We start from the raw sequence: 17,697 nt of genomic DNA on the forward strand, positions 1-17,697 counted from the left end.
CTCATACTATCTGCCCCTTTCTCAATATAATGGTCTTTGAAGTTTTCATGCTTTCCATGTAAAATGCAATAATCTCAAGATAGGCCTGTGTTTGTCATATCTGCCACAGCAGAGATATTAATCTTGGTGTCCTGGCCACATTACAACAAGGATGAACATGTTTTGCCTGCTTAAATTTCCCTTGTATTTCAATTGGACACAGTATTCTTCTTTTTTGCTTCTTGGCGGGTATGATGTTGTTTACATAGAGCTGTGTATCATCTGCATACTTCTGACACTTCAGTCATTGTTTTACCATTCAGATGTTGAATAATATGCGGGACAAGACTGAGCTTTGTGGGACTCAAGAGAAGGGATCTGGTCTAGAGAGAGAGTTGTCCATAATAACCATCTCCGTTTTATCTGGGCGGGATGACCCTGAGCCATTTCAGGCCATGTCCATTCACTTCAGTGCTTCCTAGAGGCAGGACAAAAGTATTTGGTGATCAGTGGTGTCAGATCCCAAATAGAAGTCCTGCAAGGTGAGTATGGATGTCGTTCTCTTGTCTATGATGAGGAAGAGGTCACCCACCAGAGCAACAAATGCTATCTTCGTAGCATGCCCTGCCTGGCCTGAAGCTTGATTGAGAGGGATCCAGATATTGGCAGCCAATGTGGTGTTGAAGACTGTTTTGCTTGTGTCTCAATAAACTAAGTTAGACGCTGAGTGATACTTTGGGAGGTCTCTAGAAGAGTCATGTGTATAGGGTAATATTTCCCAGCTTTCTTTATGCCTAGCCAAAATTGATGGCCGAGAAGCTGGCCAAAGCTGAACCCAGGTAAGATTGAGAGGATACTGTTACAGAGAGGGAAGCTTTTTGAAGAACTTGCCTCCTCGGTAATATTCATTACTGTCAAAGGCATTTACTTTGAGATATTAAATAGGTCCAAAGCCTTGTGGACCTTTAGGTCTCCTTGGTGCATTTGAATACCCAAACGACTATGCTGCAAAAAACTTCCAATTGTGACTGGTCAAAAGGGGACCACCCATCCTATCCAATGCATATGGTGCAAAGCAGCCCTGAAGCTGGCAGATCTGGCCCCTAGAAGATTTACCACAATACAGGAGGAACCTGAAATGGTTTAGAGGCATTTTAGTGGCTTTTAAGCCAACCCCTTCCCTGCTACTGGCAAAGAGGATGTGGCAAGGACATCTTTACACCCTGGTGATTACTGGTAGCTGGACTGTTCCAGTGTGCATCAAGGAGCCCAGCCTAGCAAAAGTGGCCTCAAGACTGGGGAAGTAGGGTTTAGAGCTACCTTTGCACTCCCTCCTTAGGTTCACAAAGCCCTCTTCATATCTAGGAATAAAGCCAAATGTTCTGGAAAAGCTCAAACTGGTACAAAATACCTGTTCATCTCCTACAGGTCACTGTGAACATATCACCCTGGTGCTCTGCTGTCTGCACTGGCTTTCCAATGAATACAGAATCCAGTTCAAGGTCTCTTCCCCTGACTTTCAAAGCCCTCACTGAGATTGGCCCTGGTTACCTGAGATTTGCTTCCATGACTATGACCTCCAACAGCGTTCCAGTGGAACAATGAAAGTGTTCCCAAATATTAGGAGGTTTGTGAGTGCAGGAGACAGAATTTTCACAGGAATTCAATCTAGATTACGGAACTCCTTCCTAAAAGAGATAAGGATGACCAGAGACTTCAGCATGTTCAGAATCAAATGCAAAAATCATTTATTCGACTTAGCTTTCTCTTCAAAAACTCCTACAGACACCCACTCATATAAAAACCCCATAAGATAATCAAATTATTTTTCCAATAGGATGAGAAGGAAGGAAGAGAGAGCAATATTGTTATTTCTATTTTTAATTCTTGGGAGATGATCAGTTTCTGAATGATGCTGTGTGACATTAAAGAGCTTTTCCATTCTAACTCAGAATCTAACTTCCTAACTTGTTCCCTCTGTGTGTGCGCATGCACACATATGTATGTATATATTTCTCTTACCTACTCCGTATGCATGTTGTGAGGATTAATTTTTGTAAAGTGCTTTGAGATGCTTAAATGGAAGGCATGGCTATTATACTAATATCACTAGTAATCAGGACCATATCAAAACCTTTTTGCTTAAAAGGTTTTAAAAGTACTCCTCCTCTCTTCCCCGGTACTCCCTACTTTTAACATACCCATCTTCTGCCCATTTAATCCTCATCTCATATCTGTGTTTCTTTTCATGGACTGTTCAGGATGGAACCACTTTGGGACAAGCCTTTCTGTTTGACTCTTTCTCTCTGATAGCGACCTAATCTTTTAAAGGGCAGCTACTCCCCCTCCACTAAGTATCATTTTGGCAGGCAACTAAGGGAGGAGGAGCCTGTTCTTTAAAGGCTTTGAAAGTGCATTGTTACAAAAAATAAATAATTAAAACAACAAGCCTTTTAATAGGCTTTTGAACAATAATCCCTTCCACTGCCCTTTGGCTCATTGTGTTGCTGGCTCTTTTTCATTATTTAGATTTAGTGTGTATTTTAAAAAGTTAAGTTTTAAGCAATTAAGGGTTTATTTGATGTTAAAAAAATGTTGCACTAGCAGTTGGTTCTGGAAGCACATGCATGGTCACCTGGCAGAAGCAACCTACAGGAGGCACATCAGAGGTCCAGGATAGGCGCCAGTGAAAGACCAAAACAAAAGCATCCGCAGCATTTGTTTCTGGTTAAGTACTTTAGCATGAGGCTCACCACTGGAGTGGTTTACCCAGCTTTTATCTATTTGGAATTCACCCCGTGCGCACCGCTCCCCCCCAACCTCATAGAAAAGCAAGTTAATTAGGTGGACGGGAGAAGCATGAGATTTTTATCTTCCTTTGTTTGATTTTTACAACCCGATGACAGCATTTGATTGGTTGGTAGCTAACACTATTCCTGAAGCTGTTAGACAACCATTTAATTGTTCACTGCGTGGCATGCTCCATCGTTGATATTTTTTAATGCAGGTTATATTTTGTGAGCAGACAGAAAAGCATTTTATTTTCCTTTTTGTTTGCCAGTTCTGCCTACAGTCCACAGAGGATTCTACAGAAGGCTGGCAATTCCAGCTAGGATTCTCTGAATGAATAATTACTATCTTTTTTTGCATGGTTTCATTTTCCTGTGTGTGAGGGGGTGTCCTTGCCATTCAATGGGTTATTATGTTGACATATCAGCTCTCATGTGACCAGCATTTGGTGGATCAACATCAAAGCTTAAACCTTCTGACCCTCACTCGCCCTAGGACAACACCAAAAGTTTTGTAATAGGAGGCACACACACCATGAATATTTAGTGTATGCTCCAGTATAAATAGAGTGCAAGAGCTACATAGCAACAGCATTTACAATTTTGGCCTGACTTGGGTGTGTCCATTTTTGGAGTGCTCAGATGAGACAATCTAGAGCCTCACTTTCCTGTTTGACTTCATTTAGAGCTGCTGGTGCTTTGTGACCATGGAAAACTGAGTCTCAGAGCAGGGCTGGCCTTACCATGAGGCGAACCGAGGAGGCCGCCTCAGGTTCCAGACTGTGGGGGGGGCGCCACTAGGACCCAGAGTGTAGAAAATTGTGTCTGCTGCTGGTGCATATGTATACTCTCTGCTCTAGATGCACAGATATGGTGGAGTGCTGTGCTGGAGGAAGGAGGGCGCAAGAGACATGGCAGGCAGGAGAAAAGGTGAGAGGGAATAACAGAAAGTAGCAGGAGCTGCAGGATACCTCTTATGTACCTCTCTAGCACCCCAGGAGCCTGGACTGATTAATACCAGCTTCTCAGGGAGCTTCCTGTTTCCTGCTGCTTCCCTGAACCCACTTGAGGAGAACAGGCAGTCAACTGAAGTAGTAGGAGCCAGTTAGGCCCTTAAGATGCTGATATCTTCCCTCACTCAGGCCCTACTACCAGCCTGCTTATTTGTCCCTTTCAATTGAGCATTGAAAGCCACTATAGCTGGCACAGAACAGCAGTCATGAGTGAAAGAAGAAAACGCCCCTCTGGGGCAGCATTCAGAAAAAGCAAGCAAGCAAAGGAAGCTTTTCTATCTAAGCCGGAAGGAGCTCTCCTGAGATACATAGATACAAATGTTCACGGTGAGCCTTCTGGCCCCAGTGAGGATATGAGTGGTGAGGAGATGCCTGATCTTCCAGTTAGTCAGAGTGCAGGTGACCTGGCAGATACCGCAGTATCCATATTTCTATCTCAAATTGATGTAACCATATACATTCCTGAAGAAAAGTGTAGATCAGAGAAGAGTGTGGTGGACGTGCAAGAAACAGCTGCTGCTGAGTTTAGTTCCTTAAGTCTAGGTGATCCAGGACTGTGGACCCACTTGAGGGACTTCCTTATAGTGCCTGGGCCACAGCAAGTGAAAAACTTCATATTCCTCAAACACAGTGAAAATAGAAGTTTCCATCCAACACATTACTGGCATGAAATCCCCAATGGTGACATTGCTTATGTACTCAAAAACCCAGAATGCTGCATACTGTTTTTGTTGCAAATTCTTCCAGTCTAATGTTCCAGCCACATTGGGTTCTACAGGAACAAAGGACTGGAAAAATCTGTCTAGAAATCTAACATGCCATGAGAAGGCAGCAAATCACCAAAGAGCATTCCATAGGTGGAAAAATCTTGAGATGAGACTAAGGTTAAAGGCCACCATAGATGATCAGAATCAAGAGAAGATTGCATCAGAGTCTCTTTACTAGCAAAATGTTCTGAAAAGGCTCATTGCCATTGTGAGAATGCTTGCTACCCAAATCCTAGCACTGTGTGGCACTGTGTGGCACTTCAGATCAGCTGTATGTTCCAAAACAATGGAAACTTCCTTAAAATTGTGCAGCTGATAGCTGAGTTTGATGCTGTACTCCAGGAGCATCTAAGAAGAGTCACCACCCAAGAAGCGTACACATACCACTACCTTGGAAAAACAATTCAAAATGAGATCATACAGTTACTGGCAACAAAAGTCAAACAGAAGATTGTGGCAGATCTGAAGTCAGCAAGATATTACTCTGTTATTCTGGACCGCACATCTGACATCAGCCATACGGAACAAATGACTTGAATGGTGCATTTTGTAACAACAGCAGAATCTAGTGAAAATGTCCCTGCAATGGTGACCGTCAGAGAGCATTTTCTAGAATTTATTGACATTGATGATACTACAGGAGCTGGTATGACAAATGTGCTTCTTAAAAAACTGGAAGATACCGGAATTGCGATAGCTGACATGAGAGATCAGGGCTACAATAATGGTGCCAACATGAGAGGAAAGAACAGAGGAGTGCAGACACAGATCCTAGAGTTAAACCCTTAAGATTTTTTTGTCCCATGCAGTTCTCATTCACTGAACTTGGTGGCCAGTGATGAGCATCAGCTTCTAATAAGGCTGCTGAATTTTTTAATGTAATTCAAAGCATCTATGTATTTTTTCTGCATCAACTCATCAATGGAAAATTTTGAAGCAACATCTGGGAACATCCTCTGTGACACTGAAACCACTGAGTGCCACATGATGGGAAAGTCGAGTTGAGGCAATAAAGCCTATCAAACACCAAATTGGGAAGATAGATGATGGCGTAGTTGCCATTATGGATGATAATGCTATGACAGGAACTGTTCATGGGAGAACAGTGGCAGAGGGAAATGGAATCACCAGAAACATACATAACTTCAAATTTCTGTGTGGTTTAGTGTTGTGGCATGACATACTGTTTGAAATAAATGTTGTAAGCAAGAGACTCCAAGGTGTTGACCTTAATATATCTGGAGCAATGGAACAACTGGACAAAGCAAAGTCAGACCTACAGTCTTACCAGTCAAATGAGGGATTTCAAAACGTTCTGGAAGATTGCACAGAAGTTGGCAGAGGAACTTTACACTGAAGCTATTTTCCCACACATTCGAGAATACAAGAATCACTGAAGAAGACATTTTGATTACAAGGCATGGGATAATCCCACAAGAGACCCCAAACAACAATTCAAAGTTGAATTCTTTAACCAGGTGCTAGATTGTGCAATACAGTCAGTTGAAGAATGTTTCATGCAGCTCAAGGAACACAGCAGTATATTTGGGATGTTGTATGATATTCCAAAACTCCTCACTATACCTGAAGAAGACCTACACCAGCAATGCAGGGCACTAGAGACAGTGTTGACACATGATGACATGCATGATATTGATGCGAGTGATTTAGGTGATGAACTGAAAGCCCTTTCAAGATATATTTCAGCAGGATCAACTCCAAAGGCTGTTCTGGAATATATGTGCACCAATAAGATGACCACCCTCTTTCCAAATGCTTTTGTTGCTCTGCGCATACTTCTAACACTTTCTGTAACAGTTGCCAGTGGAGAAAGCAACTTCTCCAAGATGAAGTTAATGAAAACACATCTACGCTCCACAGTGACACAGGAGAGGCTGGTCGGCCTTGCAACCATCTCAGTAGAGCATGAGCTGGCTCAGACGTAGACCTTCAGGAAGCAGTTCAAATCTTTGCAACCGAGAAGGCATGGAAAGTACCACTTTGATTATTCAAACAGATAAAAATGCCAATGTTTACTATGCAGACAAGAAAAGTTACATTTGCTGTTCAGGCATTTGAAAGCTAAGTGTTACTTAAAATTTTTGAACAAGGCATTTTAAGTTGTTAGTTCTCCTTTACTGGGGTAGATAGCAGAGTGGTACCATGAGAGGAGTGGAACAGGGAGAAGGCAGAATTGAGACCTTTCAAAGTTTTGGCCCAAGAGAGCGGGGTCCGGGGCATCATTTGAGCTCCCTGCCTCAGGTGCCAAAATGTTGTGGGCCAGCCCTGTCTCAGAGTCTCAAAAATGGAGGTACCCAATATCAATAAGTGAAGTGAGCCGATTAACTGGCATTAACAACATAGTGGATGAAGCCAAACAACGAAGATGGAGATGGTTGGGGCATGTGTTGAGAATGGGTGCTGATAGACACCCTCATATTGCCCTACGATGGACACCACAAGGAAGAAGGAGGAGAGGTAGACCATTGGGGACGTGGCGAAGGACCATTGAAGAGGAAATGAAAGGCATGGGAATGAAGTGGGATGAAATTTGCTGCCTCGCTCAAGAACGAAATGAATGGAGGAGAATGGTTGACGCCTTATGCTCCACTGGGAGTGAATAAGAGGAGGAAGAAGAAGAATATCAATAAACCTTTGAAAATTTGGGCCATACTGTTTTAATTTAAAAAAAAATGGGAGGATGGCAAAATTGTGTGCTAAGGTATGTATGCAGTGAACATTGTGTTCAGCGAACACTGAAGTCAGTAGTATTGTGTGGAAATATCCGAGGGAAGAATTGGACCCAGACTGTATATGAAGTGAAATAAATGAAATTAGGCTCCCAGAGTATCAAAAACATTTCCTCTTTTGGATCTAGTTTTGTTGTTGTTGTTTGTTAATTTTTTTTTTACAGTGCTAGGTACCTCACAACAATGGGTTAAAAAGGTCATGATCCCTGCCCCGCAGTGTTTACAAACTTGGATTCTGATTCTGCCATAGGAATTGTGTAGTTAGACATTTTCTCCCGAGTGCAGTGTCACTGAGTTCAACAGAGCTCTGTGTTGGAGCAAAATTCCACCCCTGCAGATCCATTTGCAAGATCGTAGAATCATATGACATAGACTTTCAAGTCAGAAGGGACCATTATGTTCATCTAGTCTGACGTCCTGCACAAGGCAGGCCACAGAATCTCACCCATCCACTCCTGTATCAAACCCCTAACCTATGTCTGAACTATTGAAGTCCTCAAATCATGGTTTAAAGACACAGTATTCTAGATGAGGTCTCACCAGTGCCTTGTATAAACGGTACTAACACCTCCTTATCTCTACTGGAAATACCTCGCCTCCTTATCTCTACTGGAATTACCACCACATTAGCTTTTATTTCACAGCCATATCTCATTGGTGGCTCATAGTCATCCTGTGATCAACCAATACTCTGAGGTCCTTCTCCTCCTCTGTTACTTCCAATGGATGCAAACATTCTTGTTATTAATCCCTAAAAGCATGACCTTGCACTTTTCACTGTTAAATTTCATCCTATTACTATTACTCCAGTTTACAAGGTCATCCAGATCTTCCTGTATGATATCCTGGTCTTTCTCTGTATTGGCAATACCTCCCAGCTTTGTGTCATCTGCAAACTTTATTAGCACATTCCCACTTTTTGTGCCAAGGTCAATAATAAAAAGATTAAATAAGATTGGTCCCAAAATTGATCCCTGAGGAACTTCACTAGTAACCTCCCTCCAGCCTGACAGTTCACCTTTCAGTATGACCCATTGTAGTCTCCCTTTAACCAGTTCCTTATCCATCTTTCAATTTTCATATTGATCCCCATCTTTTCCAATTTAGCTAATAATTCCCTGTGTGGAACCATATCAAATGCCTTACTGAAATCGAGGTAAATTAGATCCACTGCATTTCCTTTTTCTAAAAAATCTGTTACCTTCTCAAAGAAGGATATCAGGTTGGTTTGGCACAACGTACCTTTTGTAAAACCATATTGTAGTTTGTCCCAATTACCATGGACCTCAATGTCCTTAACTACTTTCTCCTTCAATTTTTTTTCCAAGATCTTGCGTACTACAGATGTCAAACTAACAGGCCTGTAGTTACCTGGATCACATTTTTTCCTTTCTTAAAAATAGGAACTATGTTAGCAATTTTCCAGTCATATGGTACAGCCCCTGAGTTTACAGATTCATTAAAAATTCTTGCTAATGGGCTTGCAATTTCATGTGCCAGTTCCTTTAATATTCTTGGATGAAGATTATCTGGGCTCCCCGATTTAGTCCCATTAAGCTGTTCAAGTTTGGCTTCTACCTCGGATGTGGTAATATCTATCTCCATATCCTCATTCCCATTTGTCATCCTACCATTATCCCTAAGCTCCTTATTAGCCTCATTAAAGACTGAGGCAAAGTATTTGTTTAGATATTGGGTCAAGCCTAGATTATCTTTAACCTTCACTCCATCTTCAGTGTTTAGTGGTCCCACTTCTTCTTTCTTTGTTTTCTTCTTATTTATATGGCTATAGAACCTTTTACTATTGGCTTTAATACCCTTTGCAAGGTCCAACTCTACATAGCTTTTGGCCTATCTCACTTTATCCCTACATGTTCTGACCTCAATAAGGTAGCTTTCCTTGCTGATCACTCCCGTCTTCCACTCCTTGTAGGCTTTCTACTTTTTTCTTAATCATCTCTCTGATATGCTTGCTCATCCAGCTTGGTCTACAATTCCTGCCTATGAATTTTTCCCCCTTTCTTGGGATGCAGGCTTCTGATAGTTTCTGCAACTTTGACTTGAAGCAATTCCAGGCCTCTTTCGCCTTTAGATGGGGACTAATTTAGGATATGCTTCAATGAGGCAATAATAGAAGAAATAAAGGATGGTCCACTAGTTAAGACACTAGTTTGGGACGCAGAAGATTCAGCTTCACTTCCTTGCTTTGCTACAGAATTCCTCTGTGACCCTGGGCAAGTCACTTAAGGACCCAAGGCTATCTGCGAAATGGTATAATAGCACTTCTCATCATGGTGTTGTGAGGATAAATACATTAAAAACATGTAGGTGCTCAGATACTATGGTAGTGGGCGCCACAGAAATATCTGAGATATAGATAGACAGAATTGGGAAGTGTTTGGAGGCTGAAGAAGGGCGAGAACAAGGGTAACATCCTATAATGTGGTTACTCAGTGAGGCACGGTAGTGTATATCTTATTTTAATAATAATTATTTAAGATATTAAATAAATTTGGGACTTGATCTAAAGCCTGTTGTAATCAATGGAAAAGCTCCATTGACACCAGTGGGCTTTGGATCAGGTCCCTAATGTCTTAACTGGCTACTTTCTTTTAGGGTTGTATTATTTCCTCTTAATAAAAATAATGATAATAGAAAAACTTATTGCAGTATTTCAGATATATACAAATTAAGAGCCTGATTCACTTGGGTTAAGTGCTACCCAACACGTGAAAGTGATGGAATTGGTCCCGAAAGCATTTTATTTGTTGCAGATTGGATTCTAGTCAATGAGAAATAATTATGTTTCTTTTGCAACACATCAGTGAAAAATATGAAGAACATTGCTGTCTGTGATTGGGCCACCCACCATGTCAGTCACTGTTCCTGGCTGCAGAATTAATCCACTTCAAATGTTACTGATTTCTGCAAGATTTTGTCTAACAGTTTGGAAGATCAAGTATCATATGCTTACAAGTGGTATGCAATTCAGTAAAGCATGAGACAACCTATCTATGGAAAACCTTACAAGCTTAAAAAACAATTTACCATTTTTTGAAATGCCATTTACATCTGAGTCATCCAGTACATAAAATTTGTTACCAGATTTAATAGTTTAACAATCTTTATACTCATTTGAAATAGTGCTTATTCTTTATACAAAGGTACTTTGGAAATATCTTAGTTCCCAATCCTGAAAACATGCATGTACTTAACTGTAATCATATGAACCATCCATTGAAGTCAATGAGGCAGTTTTTAAACATGGAGGTAAACCATGTGTATAAGTATGTTCATGGATTATGCTGCCTTCTATATAACTGAAATATGATCATTGCTACATCTTATTCTTATGTTGTCCTCTCACACACCTAAAAGTAACAGGTGTTATGTAATACCTACCTTTGTTACCTTCAAAAATATAAGTCAAACAAAACATTTATTACTACTAGCCGAGTGTAGAAACGTGTGCCTTATAGATCAAAGCTACAAAGAAATAAATGGGGGCTGGGGGAGAAGTGGGAGGGGATTGATTTCTGCAGCTGGTCATTAGAAGAATGGAACTACAAATGTAGTAATGACACCAAAGTTCTGGATCTTGCCATTGATGGAAAATGGTCATTGTCCATGAGTTATTCTGAGCATAAGGAAGTTTTTTTTCACAGCAATTTGGTATGGTGAAGTCTACCGATCACTGTGCTGGAAGAGCTGAATAAAGCAGTTCTGCTTATCATTTCCCACGTGTAACTTTGTGACTAGCAGGAGACAAGTCCCTGAAGGCTAGAAGAGCATACATAAAAACAGAGAGAGATACAACCCCTTGTAAAATTAAGAATACTTGAAATGATTGAGATTATTTAAAAATAAATGTTAAAAACAGACAAGTGCCTAAACTGGAACCAAAGATTTGATCCTCCCCAAACTTTAAAAGGGATTTTGCTCTGAGAGCTCACCTGTATATGAGACAAATCAGAATGCTGGATCTGAAATTCCATGCCCACCTGAACTTTGGGAGCACTGAAAGTCCAAACTTGGTTTGAATTTTGTAACTAAGGCCTCTTTCTTTAATGTGCCAAAGGGAAACACCAAATCCAAGCATCCTGAACTTTGGGGTGGGGGCGGGAATGGGAAGACATGGCATAAAAATCTGGTTCTGAATTTTACAATGAGGCCTTGTTGATGTAATAGGCCCACTGGAACCCTGAACACCTAAGTCCGAGCCCTGGGGCTAGCGCATCTGAATCCAGATGTAAAACTTGTTCAAAATTTTCAGTTGAGGCCCATTTCTAGATAAAAGGTTTCAGATAAAAAAGTAAACATACTACAGGGACTACAAATCTGTTTTTAGCAAGCAAAACTTACAAAGTGAGACTGAAGATCTGATTCGGAGATGATAAAGCAAGAAACCATAATGTTAAGACAGAGGAAAAAGTAACCCTCCCCACCCCCGTCCTGTTTTCCTCCACACACACTCACAAAGTTGTTTACAAAAGTGCCTTGTAGTGACTGGTAGTGGTGTCACTCCGTTCCATGCCCCACAGCTATCACCGGGCCTCATGGGAGATGTGACTACAGCTTAGGACATGGGACCGTTTGTTCACTCACTTTCTGTGAAAAGAGTTTTGAAATGTGTTTTGAATAGACAGCATTTTCTTTGTGTAGTTGGTAAATAACACAGAGCAAAGTTAGTCAGCAAGTTGCATAGCTTCTGCATTCTGATTCTTTGGAGCCCTTTTGTACCAAGCTTGGCAGGATGTTTTTCACAGAATGTGACCTCACTGGGATACCAGAGGTAAGGAAAAATAAAATATTGGGGTGGTTGTGGAATATTTTGTGTAGAGCTGACAGAAAATATTGTTTCAAAACCTTTCATGAGAAGAGGATGGTTTTACTGCAATCAAGTCAACACACTGTACAGAAGAATCAATGTATGTAGTTTGTGAGTTATAATCTGTCATAAATAGATTCTGTACTTCCATGCTTTAAGATAAAAGATATTGATTTGCAAGTCTCATTATTATAATGTAGTTGCTAAAAGATCTAATATTTATGGTAAAACTCCAATATATTTTTGTTTGCAATTTTAGAAAAGAATAAGGAAATTGGATCTAGTTGTTTGTAAAAGTCTCAGAAGCAACAGTGCAAGAATCAGAACTGAGGAAAAAACAACAAAGCTAGAAGAAAATGATCTATCAGGCAACTGTACAAAGTCACCAGGTAAAGGTAAGAGAGAGAGAATTGACTACAGTGCTTTGACTAAGTAAAATCATGTACAGGGTTTCAGCACCACACATTTTGCTATGGAACCATGGCTTGTCGTTTTGACGCTACCTGGACTAATTTGGATCCAGGGCAAATCATCCTGGGGAATTAATCTCCCAAGTATTTACCCTCCGCATGATCACCCCCTTTTCTCCCTCTGCTGGTCACTCAAGGAGCAACACTGATACTAACTGCAAAGGAAGCCAGTTGCCTTTCTTCTGAATTCAGAGGAAAGTGCGAACTGTTGCTGAATCTTGTTGATTTTGTTATTTGTTGCAGCCATTTCTAAAGCATTCATCACCATAGTATCTGGTGATGCTAGGTTCAGGTGAGATAAGTGGGAAAAAAGCAAAGATAAGAGAGAAATTAGGATATATAAGAAGTTAACGGGAAAATGGTTTTCGTATAAATAGTGCTAAAGTAGCTGAAATGTTTAGTTGTACAGTATGGGATTTCATTTTAGATTTTGCTAAAATCTGGATTATCCATTTGTGTTTAGGATCTAAAAAGTGTAAACAGAGGAAAACTGCATCTATTGTTAAATATAAGAAACCAAATAGGTAGGCATGATCCTGAAAATTTCAAATGGTCATTTTGCTTGCCATTATCTGAGGCCCCATACATATTCACAATGTGCACTGTACTTTATTCTATACAGAGACAGAACAAGACTCCACAATACTTGCCCTGAACTTTTTCCCCAGCAAACACAGGTGACTTAAAAAAACCCCCAGCTCTTTTGGGCTCATTGATAGATTGGCTGGGGAGCAGTGTGAGAAAATAAAGTTCTCATGAGTCATAAAACTATTATTCATAGCTGAAGAGTTATATAACAAGGAAGTCTAAAAATAGCCTTAGAAAATTGGAAAGTTTCGCAGCATTAGTGTCGCAGATACTGAAAATGTTTTTTGTGGTAAATGAGCATGGAAAAGTTTGCTAGTTTACTTATTCTGAACTTGGGTTGTTTTTTACTGTAAAGCACAAAGGTCTAAATATAGTTGAGAGACTGAATAAGTAGACCAGTGATAAATCATGAGTAGTAAGAAACCTGAAGTAACCACATCACTGCTTTCAATGGGACATGTTAATGACTTTGATTTGATACTTTTATAACATCAGACTTGCTGCTGAACTTTGATCCACTGGTGTGTAGTAGATAAGGGCAGATAGTAAAGTTGCCAGCTCAGTTCTAATTAGAGCAAATAATTCAGCAGAAGAGGGTCCTGGAGACGAATGTGTTATGTAAAGTGGAAATCTGTCAAATATGAATGATTGCAGACAATGAATATATAATCATGGGCCAGAGTCTTCCTGTGTTTGGCACTGTACAAAAACATAAGAAAAAGGTGGTCCATGCCTCAAAAAGCCAAAATGCTTAAACTGTATATATAAGACAAGAGACAGCTGGTGGATGCAACACACTAGATAGTAAAGATGAACAAGAAATTGTTGCCAATAAATAAACCACACTTAAATAGAATCAAAATAGCATCATGGATGTTTGTGTTGCTAATACCTTTATATCAACTGTAATTGCAGTGTTATTAGATCTGGTTTTAATATGTTTGCTTTAGTAGTGTCTCACCCTCCATACAAATAACTGCATCACAAATGGTTTAAAACTCCACTTCCTCTTACATTTCTTTCCTCGGATGTGTGATGATTAATACCCTGTTATGCTACAGCCAGTTCATTTTATCAAACTCAAATCCGAACAGAGGTAAAAAGTTCAGCAATAATAGGCTAACTTTGGCTGGTTTCATATTTTTGGAGCTTACAGCGAATAAACCAGTAGAGGTCAGTGCAGAGTGCTGAAATGGCAGTATAGCTGCTACATAGTAAAACTCAGTGTTTTATACTCCACGTCTAGTCCCCAGCTGTAACTCTTTAAAAATCTGTTAAAAGACAATAACTTATACTAAATGTTTCCATCTTCTCCACCAAGGTAGATTCAAAATACTTGGAGGATAATTTAATAATGACAGAACACTTAAATGAAGTTTTTTTCAGTAGCAACAGCATGTGTATTGTAGCACAGGACAGCTTGCAATGAGACAGTAGATTTATTATGTTGTGGGATCATTGTACAGGCCAGCATGTAATTCTTTTTTACAAACTTTTTTGCTGGTAAAGTATAGAAATCATAGAAATGTAGGGCTGGAAGGGATCTCAGGAGATCACTAGTCCATCCCCCTGCACTGAGGCAGGATTAAGTATACTTAGACCATCCCTGCCAGATGTTTGTCTAACCTGTTCATAATATAACCTCAATTAGCTGACTGTCCTGCAGGGTGATGGTGGGAGGCATAGAATAATTCTAGAGACTCAAGGTTTCAGATAATACATGAAACTTTCAATTACGTTAACAAATAGGGGTGATGATCCTGTCTCAAGTAGCAGAGATTTGGATAATCAAGATTGAACAATGTTCTTAAAATTCAGTATGTAAAATCTAAGTATGTTTAGTATCACTTTTTAAAGCTGTTGTTTGCTCATGGTTTCCTTTAATGATCTAAAGTAAGGAAAGAGAATCCTCCAATTCTAACAAAGGCTTTGTATCTGCAAAGATCCTGCAATGTACAGTATCCACATAAAAGTTCATTTCTGAAGGACTTTTGTTGAAGCTGCTTTCTATAGATCTAAAAAGTGCCACCCACATGTTGCCTGTTTTGTTTCTTAGTTATTTTTACTAAGGTTTTTGAAAAGCACTTTGCTATAAGTTGTACTTTGTGATTCTCAGAGAAATTGTACAGATTTAAACAAAGAAGGATAAAAAAAGAACTCTGGTAGGAAGTGCCCTCTCAAAAAGGTGGGATTTTCAGAAGCACTCTGACTCAGCACTGGTCTAACTCTGCGCCTCATGCAGTCAGTGAGAGTGTTGCCATGGGAAAGTTTACCATTGACTTCACTGAGTCCGGAACTATGTGAACATTGAACACTTTTGCAAATTCTACTCATACTAATTAATAGTTTGATCCTGTGATGTACTATCACTTTCCATTGACTTGCGTAGGAGTATTGGGTACTCAACACCTCTGAAAATCATGATGTTTTTACTTATGTACCTAAATGTGGATTTAGATGGTAGTTTCAGGCATCCTAGACTGAACTTCGGCCTATGGCCCCATGATCAAAACTGCATAAAGCTTAATTGGATTTTGGACACTGCATTAGCTGTGGTAAAATATCCCATGCATTTTGACTTCGTAAGTTATCTTAGTAGGGTTTTTTGTTTTGTTTTGTTTTTGTCAAAAGCTGGTTGCAGCCACAAGTACTTATGAACTTTGTAACTCATTCCGGTGCACATTTTTGTTGCACACCGTTAACAACAGATGACCTACTCATGTGAAAAGCTCTACCATCTGTGGCAGAAATGTGACAGGCTGTCTTTGGGGAGGGATTATCTGCAAACTTTACAAGAGATTCCAACAGTTGAGCTTTATGGCTTACACTGGTTGCTTATGGGGCACCAGTGATAAATAATTGCACAATTGACCTTTTTTTGTGTGGATTGCCTCCCATTTTGTCACCTTGTGACCTATGTAAAGGCCACAGCACAATGAAAGATATTAGGGTACGTCTACACTACGGGATTATTCCGAATTTACATAAACTGGTTTAACAAAACAGATTGTATAAAATCGAGTGTGCGCGGCCACACTAAACACATTAAATCGGTGGTGTGCGTCCACGGTCCGAGGCTAGCGTCGATTTCTGGAGCGTTGCACTGTGGGTAGCTATTCCGTAGCTATCCCATAGTTCCCGCAGCCTCCCCCGCCCCTTTGAATTTCCGGGTTGAGATCCCAGTGCCTGATGCGGCAAAAATCATTGTCGCGGGTGGTTCTGGGTAAATGTCGTCAGTCACTCCTTCCGCTGGGAAAGCAACGGCAGACAAGCATTTCATGCCTTTTTTCCCTGGATTGCCCTGGAAGATGCCATAGCATGGTAATCATGGAGCCTGTTTCGCCTTTTGTGACTGTCACCGTATGTGTACTAGATGCCGCTCACAGAGGCGATTCAGCAGCGCTACACAGCAGCATGCTTTTGCTTTTGCATGATAGCAGAGATGGTTATCAGCCATATTGTACCATCTACCATACCATAAATTGGTAATAAGATGATCGTGGCTACCAGTCCTTTTGTACTGTTCCATTTGCTGCTGTCATAAGTGCCCCTGGCTGCTCTTAGCCAGGGGCGCAAAAGCCAAAATTGGGAATGACTCCCTGAGTCAATCCCTCCTTTTTGGTATCTAAAAATAGAATCAGTCCTGCCTAGAATATGGGCAAGTGTACTAGAGAACCACTGTATCAGAGAACCAGAGAGCACAGCTGCTCTGTGTCAGATCCTGCAGAAATTATTAGCTGTATTCTATTCACAGGGGGTGCTCCTGCAACAACCCCACCTGTTGATTCTGTTCTTCCCTCAGCCTTCCTGGGCTACCGTAGCATTGTCCCCCCACTTGTGTGATGAAGTAATAAAGAATGCAGGAATAAGACACAGTGACTTGTTAGTGAGATATGAGTGGAAGGCAGCCTCCAGCTGCTATGATAGTCCAGACAGGACAGTAAGGAGTGTGTAGGAGAGGAGCCCAGCATCCCTCTGCTAGTTCAGGGGCAATTGAATCTTTTCTTTTGCCCCTGAACACATCAAGGGTGGGGGCTGATGGAGCTCAGCCCCCTGTTGCTATGATGACGATGGTTATCAGCCATACTGTACCATCTACCAGGAAAAATTAGGACCAGGCGCCCTTGATCGACCTAACAGATGCTAGTCGGCATGGTTACCAGTCCTTTTGCACTGCCCCATGTGCCAATAGGCTGATGATGAGGACGGGTACCAGTCATTTTGTACCATCAGCCATCCATAGTGTGGGGGGAGCAAGGATGTTGGTGTTGAGTGCTGCACCATCACGTCTATCTGCAGCATTCAGTAAAGATAGGGTGACATGTAAAAGAGTCAAGAGAGGATTGTTTTCCCTTTCACTTCTGGGGCTGGGTGGGGGGGTGCGTAAATTGCCTAGCTATGCCCTGACCCACCGCGGACACTGTTTTTGACCCTAGAAGCATTTGGAGCTCAGCCAAGAATGCAAATGCTTTTCAGAGACTGCAGGAACTGTGGGATAGCTTGAGTCCTCCAG

At 40.8% G+C, this 17,697-nt stretch overlaps 1 protein-coding gene across 1 annotated transcript in view; it reads left to right on the forward strand.

Moving 5' to 3' along the window:
- ST18 (ST18 C2H2C-type zinc finger transcription factor) overlaps positions 1-17,697 on the forward strand; it is a 219,791-nt gene that overhangs the window by 14,259 nt on the left and 187,835 nt on the right. Inside the window, exon 4 of the mRNA XM_045005759.1 lies at positions 12,386-12,521. Within this exon, the coding sequence (XP_044861694.1) occupies positions 12,386-12,521 (136 nt within the window). The remainder of the gene's footprint in view (positions 1-12,385; positions 12,522-17,697) is intronic.

The sequence above is a fragment of the Mauremys mutica genome, chromosome 2, assembly GCF_020497125.1.
Source record: "Mauremys mutica isolate MM-2020 ecotype Southern chromosome 2, ASM2049712v1, whole genome shotgun sequence".
Lineage (NCBI taxonomy): Eukaryota > Metazoa > Chordata > Testudines > Geoemydidae > Mauremys > Mauremys mutica.